The sequence below is a fragment of the Aythya ferina genome (genome assembly GCF_964211825.1).
Source record: "Aythya ferina genome assembly, chromosome: 5".
Classification (NCBI taxonomy): Eukaryota; Metazoa; Chordata; class Aves; order Anseriformes; family Anatidae; genus Aythya; species Aythya ferina.
Window position 1 is genome coordinate 17,279,200 of NC_140301.1, and position 17,325 is coordinate 17,296,524.

Below are 17,325 nucleotides of genomic sequence, written 5' to 3' on the forward strand. Positions count from 1 at the left end.
GAATTCTTATTGGAAACACGGTGTTTAGGAGGAATTCAATTAACTTTGCCCCCCAATATTTTTTTTCTTTTTCCTGAGTTATATTGGTTATGCATGCCAGATTATGTGGGTTACAGTGGCCAGAGGAAATGAATACCCTTTTTGTATGTTTCAGTCCACCTTGCGTAATTAATAATTACCATTAATAATTTAAATATTAACATTTTTACTAGTTTGATCAAAATACTGTGCCTGCTTTGTTTAGCTTCTACTTGGAATACTTAATATATAAGAGAATGGGAATACAAACTACAAGGCCACTTTATTTCACCAGTATTGTCTGAACAGGTAGAAGTAATGAAGTCAGTCTCTACTTACTTATGGAATGTGAAACTCCCTGTTTTTGCAGGCATCAAGAGATGGTGACCAGGAAAATGCTGCAGCAAATCGTGGGAAAATACTGGTGCTGAGAAGGAGAATTGAAGAACTAGAATCCCAGATCACACAAAAAAATGAAGAGCTACAAAAAAAGGTGGTGTTTTATATGATGCTGAGTGTATGTTTTTTCACATGTGTGGTTAATAGGATTATATTTAAAGACTAAAGAGATATTTTGAGAAAGTTTTGGGTTGAGAAAACAGAGGTTATGTGCTACAACCTGCCTGAACAAATACAGTGAGATTCTTTCATTGTGTTTTCAGTTAACATTGAATCCTCAAGCATGCTTGTAATAGTTGTTTGAAAATAAATAGAAAAGGAAACACTGTATGAACTGTGTGGGTTAATGTTATCTTTAAGTCTTCTATTTTGAATTAAAATGTTTTGCTTCAGTTTTGCTTGTTGCAAAAATAGCTAATGACAGAAAGAAATACAAATAATGATTTTGTGTTACAGTTTGTAACAGTGATGTATTTTGTGGACATTATTGTTGACTGGAAGGTGGCAGGAATGTGAGTACTGCAGAATTTCAGAGAGAAACAGGCTCAGTCATTAAATGTTAGAGTTAAAATTGAACCAGGTTATAAATGTGATTGTAATTTTTTCTGTACCCTAAAATAGGTACTATGGTGGTGATGCAAACTGTGCTAGAAATACAGATTACATGCAGTGTTGTCTTTTCATTTTCAGAATGCTGAACTGGAGGCCCAGCGCTGTCGGGGGACTGAAATGGATGCCATGCTGGCGGAGAAAGAAAAGAAGTTAGCTGAAAGAGATGCCTATATCATTGATTTACAGATAGCCTGTGGATCAGGTGGTGCTGCCAATGAAATACTCTTGCCCAATGAAGAATTGAAGGTATATATCTCAGATATAAAACCTCCACAGAGGTTTCAAAGAATTAAACAATTCTGATGTTGTATGGCTGATGCTTTTCTGAAGCACAAATTACCAGCAGTTACTCATGTGACTACAATTTCTTCATTGATTATTTTCATTTATTTTAATATGTATATAATTATTTACTTTAGTCGGTAATAATATTGACTAAATAATACTTTTACTGACTTTTAAATCTGATGAGAAATTTCACTCAAATTAAAACCAAACCTGAGCTTCTAGTTTAATGTTGCTTGCCTGAGGGAGGGCTGGATGGTGGGTGTTTTTTCTGGGCCCATTCTTCTAATTTTCTAATGGTTTGCATTCTAAAGAATGAGCTGTCCATTAAAGAGTCTTCACTGCAAAGCATGCAGATTCTTGTTCAGAACCTTACCAGGAAGGTTGGAGACAGTGAAGAAAAATGTAGCTTGTTCCAGGAACAGATTGAGAGTCTTAAAACTGTTCAGAGCAATGAAAGAGAACGTTTCCAAGAAATGGAAGCTGCATATATAGAAAATGTAAGTAAACACTCTAGAAATACTTACATCTGTTGGTGGAAGATATGGTATCTTGACTGTAGTATTGCTATTTCAATAAATGAGAAATGCCATTCTTAATTTTCAGTGATTCTTGAGTTAAGGTTTATATGGCGATCAGATGAAGTAAGAATAATGAAGTAGTCAGTAAGTAGATGGTTTGTACAGATGATTATTGAAAATTAAAATTACTGTGCTAAGAAGGATTTTAAGGATGAGGCTGATGTTTGTGCACAGAGGAGATAGTATGTAGTATGACATACTATGAGTGAATGACATACTATGAGTGATAGTATGAGTAAAGTGAGTTGTGCAGCATTGTGGTTGAAGAACCTCCAAGCCTGTCTTCCTTTTGGCGCTACACCTGAAGGTGCAAAAGTGCACGCGTGCAGTGGCTAGTAGTGTTTTGGGGTTATTTAACCATTCTCAGTGTAATGTGGCTATTTGACAGATCACTTTAATTTGTGCTGTGAGCTAACTGATGCACTTCTTAGCAAGAGAGCATTGAAATACATTGTTTTCCTCCTAACTTTGAAAAATAGCTGGTGAAGATTAGTATACATAATGGGGAACTATTCTAGAAGTTTGAGGCTGATTAACAGGCCAAGACAAACTTTTTTTTTTTTTAAATAACAATTAAAAATGAAAAAAATAAAAATAAACACCACTTTAAAAGGAAAAAGAATCTAGGGAGCATGTTATCCTTTTTTTGATGTTGATAGTACATCACATTAAATCTGAGATTTAACTTCCAAAGGAGTTTCAGCACAACTGTAAGGAATTTAGATTTTAATGTGATGTGGTTGATCCCTCAGAATTTGTTCTACCATGTATGAAACTATTGATCTCTGGATTTCCTATGTTATTTGATACCTGAGTTTACTTTATCTGATACTTTCGATCCTGAATATTAGCATGCATGTTCAGTAGCACAACATTGCATGTTTTGATAGAAGAAATAAAGAAAAAGACAAACAGCTGAGACTAAAAGCCATTGTGGTGAGCACAATGTGGTCATTGAAATACAAATCTTTTCACTTTATGTGAAAAAAACTGCTTATCTTTAAAAAAAAAAAAAAAAAATCTTGAATTTTAATTTAAAATATCATTGGCGCAAGATTCCAAAAGTTACAGTTCTTATAAAAGTAAGATAGCTAACAAAGATGCTGGAAGAAGAATGCAAGTTCTTGAGTAGGAAGAGGTGGCTAGGTTTCAAAGCTATTTGGACTTAATTGATTTAAACCTGCTAGAAATTATTATGAACAGTGTAATCTTTTAGAAGAAAGAAGTATCAGAATGATAGCATCTAAAAAGGTGTAGATCTGTGGTGTTAAACAAAAATCAGCATTACAGGCCTTTTCATTTAAAGTTTGTTACTGTAGAATTGAGGCAAATTTCATGCAAGTTGGAGGTTTATGCGCCATTGACTTCAGTAATCAGTCAGTGATTACTGTGTTTACTGGTAAGTGGAAGCAAGAATACACTATCTTGCTGTACCTTTATTTAGACAAGCCAGTGTACTTTTAATGTACCTTTGTGGGCTGGTTTCATATTTACTTTCTTTGTGTTTTCAGGTACGTGTATTTCAAAATATAATCCAAGAAAAGGAAAAGGAATTGGAAGCACAGAGAAAAAAACATGAACAGGAGCTCTTTAAATTAGTTGCTAAATCTGATGCAAGTGCTGACCTAGAACAGGTATGTTGCTTTGGAAACTCGGTTGCGTGCTTTGACTTAGAGAGTTGTGGTAGTTTAGAAACATGTAATGAATAACCTCTGTGATGCAGTTCAGAAGTCTGGGTGGGAAACTAAACATAATACTTATTTTTTTTCCTCTAAAAATTTTAATCCCTTTATTGATAGCTTGAGGTTTTTTTTCCTAGCTACTGAAGGCCTTGAAGCAGAAGCTCCATGAAAAGGAAGAAGTCATGCTAGGAAGGACTCAGGTGATAGATGTGCTGCAAAAAGAACTGGATGCCAAGGACCAGCAACTGAAAGTAAGAAATAGCATATATACACTGCTCAACTCATCAGGTCAATTACAAGTTTCAAAAGCAGTTTGTGTCCAAAAGATAATTCTGCATAAAATACTTAGGTAGCACTCTGGGAGGTTTTGACGTGTGCTGGTAATGCAGCTGTAATTGTGTGAACAGATACTAATTCCATTTCAATTCAGGAAATAAAGAAGTAAAGCCTGTGAAATATAAAACTGTCAATTCTCCTCCATAGCTTGTCTTGGTTTGTTTTGAGAACTTGTTATGTAGGGAAGACTTTCTGCTATCAAAAAAAATTCTGCTATCAAAAGACTTCTGTTTCTCTAGTTAAGAGAATGGAGTGAGCTCCAAAACTGAGGCCCTTTTTTTTTTTTTTTTTTTTTTCCAACGAGAATGTTTTGCTAGCACTGTGCCCTTTCTTTTGAAGTATTTTTACTGATTGCAAAATGCATAGCTAATCCAGGTTCATTGTGTTTAAGCATCTAGTGTGAATTGTGATTATAGCCTTTGAGTGCTGCTACTTCAGTTCAAAAATGTAGGTAAAGAACATTGCAGTCTCTCAGACAGGCTTTTGGGACTCTGCTGAAACAACCTGCTTGGGAAGCGTCAGGTACAAGATTTCAGTCATCCTATTTACAAAAAAAAAAAAAAATAAATAAATCCAATTACCCAAGAAGGTTTCCTGAATTCAAATCTATTGGAAATAGTTTCAACTATGTAACAGGTAGACACACTATCCTGCTAAGGTAGTTAAGATCCTTAGCAAAAAATGTGTGATCCAAAAGCTATTGTCCTAGCTAAATTGGTGCTTCATTTGTCCTTCCCATTTGTCATACACTGAGCCTTATGCAGGTTTTTTGTTTGTTTGTTTGTTTTTGTTTTGTTTTGTTTTTGTTTTTCCCTGGGTTAGATGCATCTTGGAGGAAGATATGCTGCAAGAACAGTCAGTACCTAGTGCTAGTGCACTGAGGGGACAGAAATGCGCAGCTTGAGGGTAGGGCAAAAGGTGGATTGTAACAACATGAACTTAGAGCAGTTTAAATTGTAACGGAACCTCAGCCAAAGTATTAAAATAGCAGGAAGACTTCCTTTACATAAGCTGTTTAATTGCATTTTGAAAATGTTGCGTCTGCTGTCTTGCACAGCTTCTTTACATAGACAGTTTATATTCCTTAGTTTATGTATCATTAACGAAGGCTTTTGTACAACAGGGCTAATATGAGTGAACTGCTCCATTACAGTGATCTGTAATCTTGCTCTTGTAGTATAACTAAAGTGAGAGCACTGGCAGTAGAATAAGCACTAAGAGAAGGCTAGTTAGCAAAAAGAACAGCTAGGTCACAGTTTGCCAGTTTTAATGGGTGTAGGTAACAACATCTGGATGGCATTGCAGTGAGCATTCTCAGTCCTTGATACCACTGTTAGAGAGATCTTACAAATATGTATTTAATATTCTGTAGAAGCAAGCCTGGATTTTTATTCCATTCTCAGCTATGAGAGAAGTAACATGTAGTTTTCACTCAAATAGCAATGCGATTTTGCTCAAGTTCCTATGTAAGCCTTAGAAAATCAGAGCTGAGTTTTTTGTACTAGAGCCAGGTGACCAACAGTAGCTCTGATTTCTGGTTATAATGTGTGGAAAAGTATGTAAGAATACAAATGCAGTATTTGACAGTCATACTAAAAATACATTTTATTAAAATAAAAAAAGTTCATTCTTTTTTAATAGGAGATAAATGAAAACCTGAAACGTCTTCAGTCTGAAAAAGAAAACCTTCAGTCTAAACTGGATGCAGAGAGACATGTCTTGAGAGCCCAGATAAAAGACATGATGGAGAAACACGTGCTTGAAATGACAAAAGTGAGGGAGAAGTACGATGCTGAACTGCATGAAATTCAAGAGAAACATGAAACTGAGTTGCAAGAAAAAGATCAGGCCCTGGTTCAGCTTAAGAAACAAGTGGAAGAATTAACTGTTAGTGGGCAGACAAAAGATGTTAGAGATCTGGAGTCTACAACTAAAGAAAAGATGGAAGAATTGAAAGGTATCCTATATAAACAGTTGTTACATATGAAAGGTTATTTTAGGCCATACCTTTATATAATTTCATACCTGTTGCAAGTAGAACTTCATAAAATTCAATGGAAGAGTTATCAGCACAGTAATTAAAAAGTATCTGTGCTCAAATACTATAATAATGAGGGTTATGGGAATATCAAGATGATGATGTATGCTGTAACTTTCTCACCACATTTCTTACTGTTAGTGTTTTTCTTCTTTGCATGCAGTTGTCTTCTATAAGCGTTACTGTCAGTTGCTAAAGGGATTAAATATAGATCTTGTAATGATAATCCTTCCGGGGTTTAAAATATTTATGTCTTGTTCCTTAGTACAACTGAAATTGAAAACAGAAGAGGCCACCAAATCTGAAGCTAAGTTTCTGAAAATGAAGGCTTGGTCCAAATCAAGAATCAAACAGCTGGAGGATGAACTGAAAAATGTGCGTATAACATTGTTTGATGTTAAAAACCTGTTTTTAAAGCTACTATGCTCGGAGATCTGACTGAAAAAAGTAAAGTGTGGGCTAAATAAAATATTAAAAGAGTTTATTCAAAGTGCCTTTGTATATAAAAATTGAATAAACATTAAAAGTTTATTCAATATAAACAGGAGGAAGTTCCAACAAAAAAAAAAGTACAAATTAGTGTTACTAGCATTCAGGAGTACAGTTGCTCCTAAATAGCTGGTGCATTACACTTCCAAATAGTAGAAAAACAGCTACTCCAAATCTTACTAAAAATTAGAAATAAGTGGCCTTTACTTTACTATGTTGTTAGTGTTTTGGTGCATTTGAAAAACTTACAGCTACTTTTTCTTTTAGTTTTCATCGAAGAATAATGATGTATCTGCCTTGAACAATCGTGTGTCAGAATTAGAAGCTGAAAAGGAAGAACTGCAGTCAAAACTTCAATCATTACATGAAATCAGAACTCAAAATGGTAAAAACAAACAAAAACCTACCCTGCTTGCAAAAAAAGAACCAAAAACCCATTTATTTTTCTATTGCAGATGGTTCCAAATTAAAGAGACAAAGATGAATAGTCTTTATTGTTTTAATTTTTTTTTTCAAAAAAAAAACCAAAAAACACCATACTTGGAAATACCTTCATGCAACTTTTAGCAATAGCATACAGTTCTTAAGTCAGAGGTACAAGTCATCTTTTCCTTCTCTAAATCTACTTGTGCATAACAGTTCAGCCCTTGCTCTGTTCAGGTTTGGTAGAATATATCTAAACTTTTCCAGCGAGTGGAAAAGGTATCTTCTTAAGATGAGAAACGAGAACAAGATACTTGGAAAAATCTAATAGAGTATATATACAATGAACTTCTGAGAGCAGTGAGAATTATAAGAATAATCTCAAATATTTTTTCTTGTGTGAGAATTTGAGGGATTTTTTTTTGCGTAAAACCTCAGATAGGCAATTATATTTAAAATAGAGTTCTATGAGAGATTTTTCTGTTTCACCTTGTAGTTTTTCTGACATCCTTTTTGTAAATGGAAAATGGTAGAATTTTCACTTCACTAGTCTAAATTGTTAGCATGTTAGGTTTAAATCACTCATCTCTATTTAACAACCAAGAAGTCAGTTTTGTGGGTAGGTGGACAACACAGACAAGTACAGGTCTTCTAACTGAAATGAATTATCTGAATTTTCATTTTGAATCTTGTAAATTTTTGTTGATCTTCTATCAGTTTTGTGTCCTAATGAACCCAATTCATTATACTTTTGTAGAAGAATTGCTGACTAAGCTGGAAGTCTATGAAGAGCAGCAAAGGAAGTTGCAAGCTGATCTTGACCAAGTTACAAAGAGGGCAGCTTCACAGGTTAACTTTAAAATTGATTTGTATGAGCTGCTGATTAGCTCAAACAGTGCTTTAGAAAGTGTGTTAGCTGGGTCTTCTTGCTGAAAATTAATTTCGTGATTTGTGAAATTGAGATGTCAGTAGCTGTTAAAATGGGTAACAAACTGAAAGGTTTGAATTAATTAAAGATTGTTTCCTCCTTATTTTTTCACATACTCTAATTTATATATTTCCAAACTGTTTACTGTCTACTTAGTTATATTTAACATGGGTTATCAAAGTGACTTTTTATTATTTTGTGTAAGGTCTGAATAGCTTTTAGAAGGAAATAAGAGCTGAAATCTTAACAAACATACAGGTTGAGATGACAAAGTGAGAAGAACCAAAAAGCTATACTAAAAGACTTCTAGGTGAATTAACAGTATGCGTTAATCTTAGTACATGTTAAATAATTTTATGCAGACCTAGCAGTAGAGACAGTTTGAAAGGGGTTACTATGTGTTGCTAAAAGTATTTTTGAACTTTTGTGGAGATTTTTTTTTTGGTAAATTTATAAAATAGTTTTTATTTTGATGGGAAGGCAAAAACATTCTTACTTATTCTACTCATGGATAAAAGTAATAGAGATTTGTTATCCTAAAGAAAGAAAATTAAAATTGTTGTACTATAAAACATTTCTAAGATGAAAATCTGCAAGAAAAATGATTTGTTTAAAAAGCCATTTTTTGTTTAAAAATATTTTAGCTTGTAAGTGCAACCAGCAGTAGCAGTTTTAATACTTTGCTAGGTGGTAAGGCTATCTTTTTACACAGTCCATGATAATTATCTTTGTTTTCATATTTTTTATGTATGTTAAGTGTTAAATTACAGTGGATTGCTTTCTCTGTGAATGATTTGCCAAATTAAAAAGTCATTTACGTTTGCAGTAGGATTTGGTAAATACATTTTCATGCCCAGTTTCTCTTGTTAGGCCAGTGAATCAGGTAGTGTGGATGAACTGCAGAGTCACCTCTTGGAATGGCAAGAAAATGTACCAGAATCAGAGGAGTCCCGTGATCAAGTCAGAGAAGAGAAGTCTGCTATGGCCTTGAGAATGGCTCAGATTGAGGAGGAGAGAGAAGGTAAGCTGTTCTACTCACGATTAAATTATTATATATATATATGATGCACACACACCCCTCATGTATGTCTGCTGCACTTCAGACTGAATTGATAGTGTTCTACCATGACAAATTTCTGTAGTAATAAGATATAAATCGATTACGATTATATAATTACGATTTAGCTAGTAAAATTGCTTAAATTTGCAATTTTTGCTTTTTCTTATTTCCTTGATTCTTCTTTCATAAATTCATTTTTTTATTATTTTTATGAGTAGATGTACTTTTTGTGTTTGCCATCTGAGTTGCTGCTCTGTAAGACTGCTTGAACTTGCTTCAAAAGGTTACCGTCCACACATGAATGACCAGTGATTAAAATAAGTTCACCATTGAAATATTAAAGCTGCTTGCTGTGAACAGGTAGTGAAGGTGTGGGGAACTGTAACGTTGGTTTGAATTTTGTGATGTAGGGTGGTGCTCTAGTAAAATGTACCTAAGACAAATTTTCTCTTTAAATATCATTTGAATATAACCAGTTGAATAACAGTAACTGGTAATGGTTTAGGGCTAGTTAAAAATGTTAAATTACCTCCAAAAAATAACATTTCAAGTCATCTTAGGTTTTGTAATTTTCTAAATTAGTAATAAAACAGTTGATGATAAAGTGAAGCAGCTTCTTTTAAAAGTCTGGGTAAATTTCAGATAGTTTTTGCTGCTTGTTTTCCAAGTCATTTAGTATTTCATTATAATTTTTGTCCCGTTAGTTAACAGTGTGGGGATTAATGGCACATTTTAATGTGCACAACCTACTGTCATAATTAATCCAGTTAGGTAATTTGAATCTTCTTTTTTTAATCTGCCATTGAATTATTTTCCATCTCCAAGATTAATTTGAAGGTTCAGTACATAAGCATAGAAATGTTTTAAGGATCACGTCTCATCTTTTTGAGGGGTTTACCATGTAATGCTTTGAACTGAAAGAGAATAATATTCCCTTCATTAAAACTACCTGTTACCTCATCTGTGGTTACTACAGATCCATGTGCAATATTAATAACAGTTGTAAAATTTCATCTGCGTCAGTCCGTGTTTAATTTTGCATTTTTCCCCTTGGGATAAGCATGACCTTTCTGTTTCTTTTTTTTTTCTCCTGCCGTTACACCTGATGAGCCCTCAGCGTCCCTTCCCCCTCCACTCCTACCACCCTACACTGCGATTTGGTCAGCCAGTGAGAACATAGTTTCCCATCAGTTTTGTGCATGCAGGTTCCTGCAGCAATGGCAACTTGTAATATACTGTTGCTGATTTCTTCTGTTGATGCTTCTTTTGAGGAAATTGCCAACAGTACCTTATAAGATTTGCCATTGATGGTATGTGGTTTTTAGCAGTACATGTAACAAATGCTGTCTTTTAACTTGATTTTTTTCCCCTCTTGCAAAGCCTATTTATTCATTTATATTAACCAAATCTCTCTATTTTCCTTTGTAGTAATAGCTGACTCCATATTTACTCTGTAACCTTTTCTAGAGAAAAAATTCTTGGCTTGTTGCAATTGATTGTTACTAAGTAAGAATCAAATTAATTTAGACACTCTTAATAGTACTCAAAATTCAATAGTGTTTTTTAAAAAACAATTATATTCCCTCCCATAAGTTGTAAAACTTTATTTGCATTAATACTAGTTATGGATATTTTAAGCAACCTAGAAACCACTACTCATTCCATCATAATCTATGACAATTTGCCAAATAAAGCAATTGTCTGTTTTGAAATGAATGTGTGGAGAGCTACACAATCCTAGGGGATGACAGTGTTGACTGGTGCATAGAAATTCTGGCTTATTTCCTCTGCAAACCACTAATTATTGGGACATTTGATATGTGAATAGTAACACAAGAAAACGTAGGCACATCATTAGTTAATCTGAATGCTCTGTGTATCAGAAAAAGTGTGTCCTGGAAAGTTTTTCAGTTTTTACATTAGGTATAATGTTTTTACATTATATACAATGTTTTTACATTAGATATAATGTAAAATGAAATGAAACGCTCCCTAAACCACTGAAAAAGTTATAAAATGTATTTATTCACTGATGTTGTTAAAGCAATGCTGAATTTAACTGAAAATGATTTAACACTTGCCTGAGGGTTCTAAATCATTCTAAAGCTCTGATTTCTATACTGTCATTTTTCATGTGACAATGGTAATTTCATTCTTTCCTTCCTTATCAAAACCCAAAATAGTTGGGTTCCTAAAGAACAGTGTATTATTCGTTCTGATTATGCTTAGAAACAAGCTACCTCAATTTCAACTTCAAGAAATTTAAATCTGTTTTCTCAAAGAAGGGGTCATTCTTATCTGGAATAATATTTGCTCTTTGAATTGTTTCACTGACTACAATGATATTTTTCGTAAACAAAGGTTTAAGGTGATCAGAATTTGGCATTTATTTTTATGGTTTTGAAGAAACATGTACAATGATTAAAAACAAACAAACAAACAAATAGAATCCATCCTTGAAGTTAAACAAAGGTTTGCAAAGTGAGTGCTGATAAAGTGACAGCGAAAGAAAACAAAATGTGATTAAAACCAGTAGTGAAATCCAATTCAGCAGTCCAACTTAAAAGGGTCCTTAAAGTTTTCAACTTCTTTGCTTTAATCTTTTCTGACAGTTAAGTATGTCATTTTGAAATATTTCAGGAAGAACTTTGCTCCCATCTAATAGGTGTTACAGGGGTGTGCTTTAATGAAATTTGTGGTATAAGTTGTCCTTGTACAACTCAGATGAAAGCTGAGCATTCCCAGTAGGGCTGAATCTACTAATAGTTTCTGGGTTTTACTTCGCTGATCCATAGATAAAAGTTGTTTGAATTTTGCATGTTGTGAGGACAACTGGATTGATATGGCTAAATCAAAAGCCAAATTTGTGATTTTCTAATTTTCAGTTAAAATATGGAGCCACCTTTACTTTCATTTCTTTTCACTGGCTGTTCTGCTTTGTGTGCTTTGCATGAAACACCTGTTTCCTAATCTGTCTCCACAAATATGTTTTGTCATATCACAAAACAGATGGGAATGTACTTAAAATGAAAAAGCATTTCTAACAATGAACAGGATGCATACCTAAGCTTTCATATTCTGAGCTCACTCAGTGTGTTTATTTACAAATGATTCTGTATTTGTCTTTAAAAGATTGATATTAATATATGATAAAATGGTTTGATGCCAGTTGCAGTGTAACACATGCTTGTGACTTCCTTAAATTATCTGGCTTTGTAGCTCATACTAAAATTGAAGTTGAAATGGACATGTGTCATTTCCATAAAAATGAACGTCATTGTTCACATTACACAAACTACAGCTGTCTCAGCTGATGCCGTTATCATACAAATTAAGTGTCTTTAACCTGGTAATTTGAAAGGCCATCTAATTTGGCATTTTAATTGGTTGGCTTTTTTTTTTTTTTTTTTTTTTTTTTGGTGTCAGCATAACGTCACCCTTTCCAGTCTCCTGTATAAAGACTTTCTGAAGAAGTAAAGTTAGGCTTCAGTTTGCTTCTTCTTAGTGAGATATGCAGACTTTATTCTTGTGTTCTACATAGTAATGTTGGAGGGAAATCACAAGGTGAATGCTATGGATTGCTTCTTTAATCTTATTCCTGTCAGTCATTCATAGAGACTTCAGCTTGTCCCTGGTCTCTTTTCATGTAGTAGTGTCTGATATAAATGTAATTGCTTTCCTGTGGCACAAAACTGATTGAGGATGACTGGTTCTTTCCTGGCTGCTCTGATCCAGCCATAGTCTCAGGGCAACAGGAGCTGGAGGAGGAACTGACCACAGCTCAAGGAATGGGCAGGCTGGAGCAGGCAAGAAGAAAAAGCAATCAGACCAGCAGGAAGGTTCAGGTGGGTTAAAATCTACATGTCTATTTTTACCTGTATATTACTAAAAGCATGGAAAGTACTATCACTTATATGATGCTTTACTCTTGTATATGTTAAGGACTTATGAACTTAGGATAGTTATGTAACTGAAGACTAGACAGATCTGGTGGTAAATTAAATGATTGTGTATGTAGCCAGAAGATGAGGAGCAATTCTAATGGCATCACACCTCTCTGTTCCTTGAGTCTACTTAGTTTTACACTGAAAAATAAGGAGCATCTCTCTGGAGTAATTCATGTGCCTGAACCTAGGTATATGCTTAATATGTTGAGGCCATCTTTGTGTTAGATACGATCTTTACAAATTTCTTTGTCAGTGGAGCTTTATTAAATGGTTTGTCTGTCTGTTCATTCAGGCATACTTTTAGGTAGTTGGTGCTGTAGCTTGCAAGAAGAAAATCTTTACCTTTTCTAAGAAGAATTAGGATGCCATTGTTGCAATAACATGCCATTGGAAGCATAATTTTATGTTTAGTTAATTCCAATAATTTACCATGAGTTTCAGAGGACCCTATTAACTGTACAAATCAGGGGACCAATTAAGGTATCCAAGCATAATTATGTTGGCCTTTCAGATGCCTGAGGGTGTCTTCAGAGGCCTGGCAGATACCGTACAAAACCTGTGGGAGACTCTGCTTCTCTGGAAATAGTAATTAGAAGCTGGACAGGGGTCCGTGGTGATCACATACACTTTGATTTATGCACCTGAATCACTTGCAGGGTTTTAGGACTTTTAACTGAAACTTCACTTCTTATAACAGTGCATATACATGTATTACCCTTGCTACTTTACTTCTTTTAATTAAACTTCACCTTTATGTTTTGTGCATAGGAAGAGTACAGCTTTGATGGAAAACAGTGTTTTCAAGAAGCGTTGAATGTCACCTTGGATAGCACTGATTCAGCTGAAGGAGAAAATATGGGAGGTTGGTGGCCAGAGTACACTTCACCTAATGCAGGTGTGATAGAGACTAGACAGTTTATTAAAGCATGCACAGCATCTGTATTTTGTGTCTATTTTTGTTTTCAAATTCAACTAACAACCCATTTGTGGTGTATTCTAATCTTTGTTGAATTTTTTTGGCTTGCATTTTCTTCTGTTTCATTTTAAAGCATGTGCGTGCTGGATGAACTGCCTAGTTTTGGTTCAGAAGTAGAATACGAATATGATTAAACGCTGGAATTTGTTGAGCTGTGGTGCCCATGAAATATTCTATGTGGCAAGATGGTGTATTTTTAAGTTAAGAGTCTTGTTCCTGTGAATGTGTTTCCAATCTATACAGCTGTTATGTTTGCAAAGCAGAATTGTATTCCACTGCTGCGTGCTTTTGCTTTAAAAATCAAATGGCTATTTTTTAGTGTAGGTGTTCTTAAAACTGTGGTAAAAGCTGCAAGTACATGTTATTGATGAAATGGAATAGGTTTACTTGCAAATTTTGATACAGACCAATTTACTTGTTTATTAAGATTGCTTAAGCTCCAATCCTGCAAGTACATTAACTGATGATTAAAGTAAAATCAGTCACAGTATTAATTGAGCCACAATACTGATGAGAATATTTCTGCCAGGTTCTCTATGAGTTCTTGAGCTGTGCAACTTGATTTTATTTTTTGAATAATTAAGAGTACTTTTGTTATTTAGTTTTTAGATGTGCAAGGCCTCAAGCATTTCCACTGGAAATGGTTGAGATCTGATTGTGCACCACAGTGGTGAGAATTGTGAATATGAAGGTGAACAACATTTCTAGACTTCAGGAATTTTTTGTTGACCTTTCTTGAAATAATTTTTCCTCTTTGACTTAAGTAGGTTTACGGAGTGTAGTCGAAGAGTTGGAACTGGAAAGAAATCAACTACAGGAACAAATTCTGTTTCTAGAAGAGCGTTGTCAGGATTTGGAAGATAGATTGCAGCTTCAAGGTAGAATGGAGGCTCTTCAGGTAAGCTTTTGTATTCGCGTAAAAAATGTTGTTCTCAGGGGAATCGTTTAGTTCTGTTTATATTATAATCATAGCCTACAATAAGACAAAAATGTCCGTTTGCAGCTAGCAAAAATATCCAAAGCCTATTTTTTAGTTTATATTTATGTTGACAGAGTGTCTCTGCATGCTATATTAAACTCTGAAGTTTAAGCCTGTTACTTCTATTCAGCAAAAGTAGAAGTCACCACGAAAAGAAACTTGTTTGGAAGAAAGCTTTGTTATTTGTTGTAGAAACATAGTAAAAGGCGTTATTATTTTCATTGTTCTCTGTAGGGAGCCTGTGTCAGAAGGTCAAGAATTAAATTTTGTTACTGATGTCATAAATCTCTTCTTAAATCCCTCAAGCTTCATATAATTCACAGATTATATCTCACCTATATAATTTTACATATATAGTATTTATAATAAATATAAAATATTTTTAACTATTTATATTAAAAAAAAAATGAATGAAGGCCCACAAAGGAACAGTAACAAATACTTCTATCAGTTTTTTTTTTTTTTTTTATATGGCCTGGTAAGTTACTGTTCTTGATACTTTCTAACCCTAGTTATCACAAAATGAGACAAATGGTCTCTTACTAAAACTCAGGCTTGGAGCATTTCTTATACTTCTTTAAGTTGCATCTATATATGTAAAAGAGTTTAATATTTTAAGATGCAAGACAGCCTTATATTAATTCATACATGGGAATCTTGTAACAAAAACTTTCAATACAGGTAACGTTTGGTGTAGAGGAAGAAGGGCAGCTATTGAGGGCGGTACAGGTGTGTTCTGCCTCCTCCAGAATGCTAGCTTATTTTCATTAGAGGTGACAAGTTTGCCATGTTTGTCCTATTTGCTGTTGGTTCTGGATATGTGTTCTACTTTTGTTTTTTGGTTGCTTTTAGATATTTTTGTGGATTTGTTCTTGAATTGGTGCAGTGTATCTGTCTAGAATAGGAGATCAACTGTGTGAATGAAGCTTGCTTTCTTTTTCTTCACAATTCCTCGTATACTAATCTGTATCTTACAGATTTTTTGCATTCCTTCAGCCTGAAAAAATACGCCAAAAAATTGGAAATTTAGTATTGTTCTCAAACCAATGAGAGAAGTATTTTTTTCAGAGCAGTAGCTTCCCCTGTTAAGATAAGTAAGCTGCCTTAACACAGTGTGTGTGTGTGTGTGTGTTCTGCTTTGCATATGAAGCAATGATCCTTGAGTTCATGCATCACCGAAGGAGGTATTTCTGGAAGGTGGGTTGCATCTACTTGAACTTGTGTCATTAGTGTTGTATTTTGCACTGATATACCATCTCAGTCTCTCATATATGCTAACAGTTTCTCTTACTGTGTAGGATGTAAATTTCCTATTGAGTCAGATTTTCAGGAATCTATTTCTCTTACACTATTCTGGACATTTGTGCACAATAATCCTCTTGTTTATTGTTTTGTTGCAGAATGAAAATGAACGTTTGCAAACTCAACTCACCCAATTACGCAACCAACAAATTCGAGATGCTGAAAAGCATCAAATGCTGATCTCTGGCTTGAATGAGCAGCTAAAAGGGTAAAATAAAAATTCTTTATAGCTCCATACAGGATTAGTATTCTTTGCTGTAAGATTAAGCTTCTAACGGGCAAGAATTATATTCTGTTAAAACATGTGAAATTGAGTTACTTAATTCTTGCTTCTCTTTACAGTCATGATGTTTTTGGACTTGGTAGTTTACATGGAAAGTGTAGAAATGATTATTATTTTAGGAACCTAGTTTTGGGGGGTTAATAAACCTTTAGAAAGCTTAAAGAAAACTTTCTTTTCAAAATGGAATTTGATTATCAAAGGTCTATGTATGTATTTTCTTAGATTAAGTGACAGAAATAGCTTCCTTGAAACTTCACTTGGAGAAAAAGAACAAAAGCTGCTAAACATGACAGAAAAACTAGAACAAATTGAAGCTTTGACAAAACTGCTTCAAGAAAAGGATCTGCTGAACAAAGAGCTTGGTGAAAAGTTTGTGCATACTGAACAAAAGGTAAGTTAAAGTTATTAAATACTATTTACTTTAGTAGAACTGGTGAGCATTCGTCATAACTTTTAATTTGCATCCCAGAAACAATATTGCTCTTTTCCTACCCAAAGACTTTGGTTGTCTTGTTTCAGTTTTGTTCACATCATGTAATTACTTTGTGTAAAGCTGGGTGTAAGGGCTTCTTAGACCCAGCCCAGAGCTTTACATGAAAGTGTTGCTGTTTTATTGGGGTCATATGTTGTCTGTGTTAGTTTCAATGTATACAGTCCACTTAGGCTTAGTAGTGTAACTCTAGTGTCATGTTATTAGTACAATTCTATATGCTTCTTGATGTTGATTTCTATTTTTAATACTAAGCTGAATGAAGTCTTAAAGAAATGCAACGTGTATGAAGTGGAGAACACTGAGCAGAAAACAATCATCAGTGACCTAACAGAAAAAGTTGCTACACTGAAGGAAAAGGTAACTCATTAAAATGATGAAAAGAACTTTTCTGTTTATTCGATGTTGTCCATTTAGATGTCAGCAAAAAAAAAAAAAGCATTAGTTGCTTCAAATTTCATACACTGACCTTCCTGTATGCTTAAACAGTCTAAAAT

At 34.2% G+C, this 17,325-nt stretch overlaps 1 protein-coding gene across 13 annotated transcripts in view; it reads left to right on the forward strand.

Annotated features, from left to right (window-relative positions):
- The window catches only part of LOC311438119 (uncharacterized protein), a 45,378-nt gene that overhangs the window by 6,534 nt on the left and 21,519 nt on the right, over positions 1-17,325 (forward strand). For 3 of the 13 annotated variants that reach the window (XM_084522178.1, XM_084522189.1, XM_084522190.1), the window contains exons 5-21: positions 389-511; positions 1,108-1,275; positions 1,629-1,814; positions 3,407-3,529; positions 3,715-3,828; positions 5,555-5,870; positions 6,217-6,326; positions 6,708-6,825; positions 7,621-7,712; positions 8,662-8,812; positions 12,587-12,696; positions 13,567-13,693; positions 14,539-14,672; positions 15,435-15,482; positions 16,154-16,263; positions 16,561-16,729; positions 17,084-17,188. In XM_084522178.1, the coding sequence (XP_084378304.1) occupies positions 389-511; positions 1,108-1,275; positions 1,629-1,814; positions 3,407-3,529; positions 3,715-3,828; positions 5,555-5,870; positions 6,217-6,326; positions 6,708-6,825; positions 7,621-7,712; positions 8,662-8,812; positions 12,587-12,696; positions 13,567-13,693; positions 14,539-14,672; positions 15,435-15,482; positions 16,154-16,263; positions 16,561-16,729; positions 17,084-17,188 (2,304 nt within the window). Of the gene's footprint in view, positions 1-388; positions 512-1,107; positions 1,276-1,628; positions 1,815-3,406; positions 3,530-3,714; positions 3,829-5,536; positions 5,871-6,216; positions 6,327-6,707; positions 6,826-7,620; positions 7,713-8,661; positions 8,813-9,117; positions 10,162-12,586; positions 12,697-13,566; positions 13,694-14,538; positions 14,673-15,434; positions 15,483-16,153; positions 16,264-16,560; positions 16,730-17,083; positions 17,189-17,325 lie in introns of those variants that run through there. The other 10 variants (XM_084522187.1, XM_084522181.1, XM_084522188.1 and 7 more) reach the window with 8 other exon arrangements.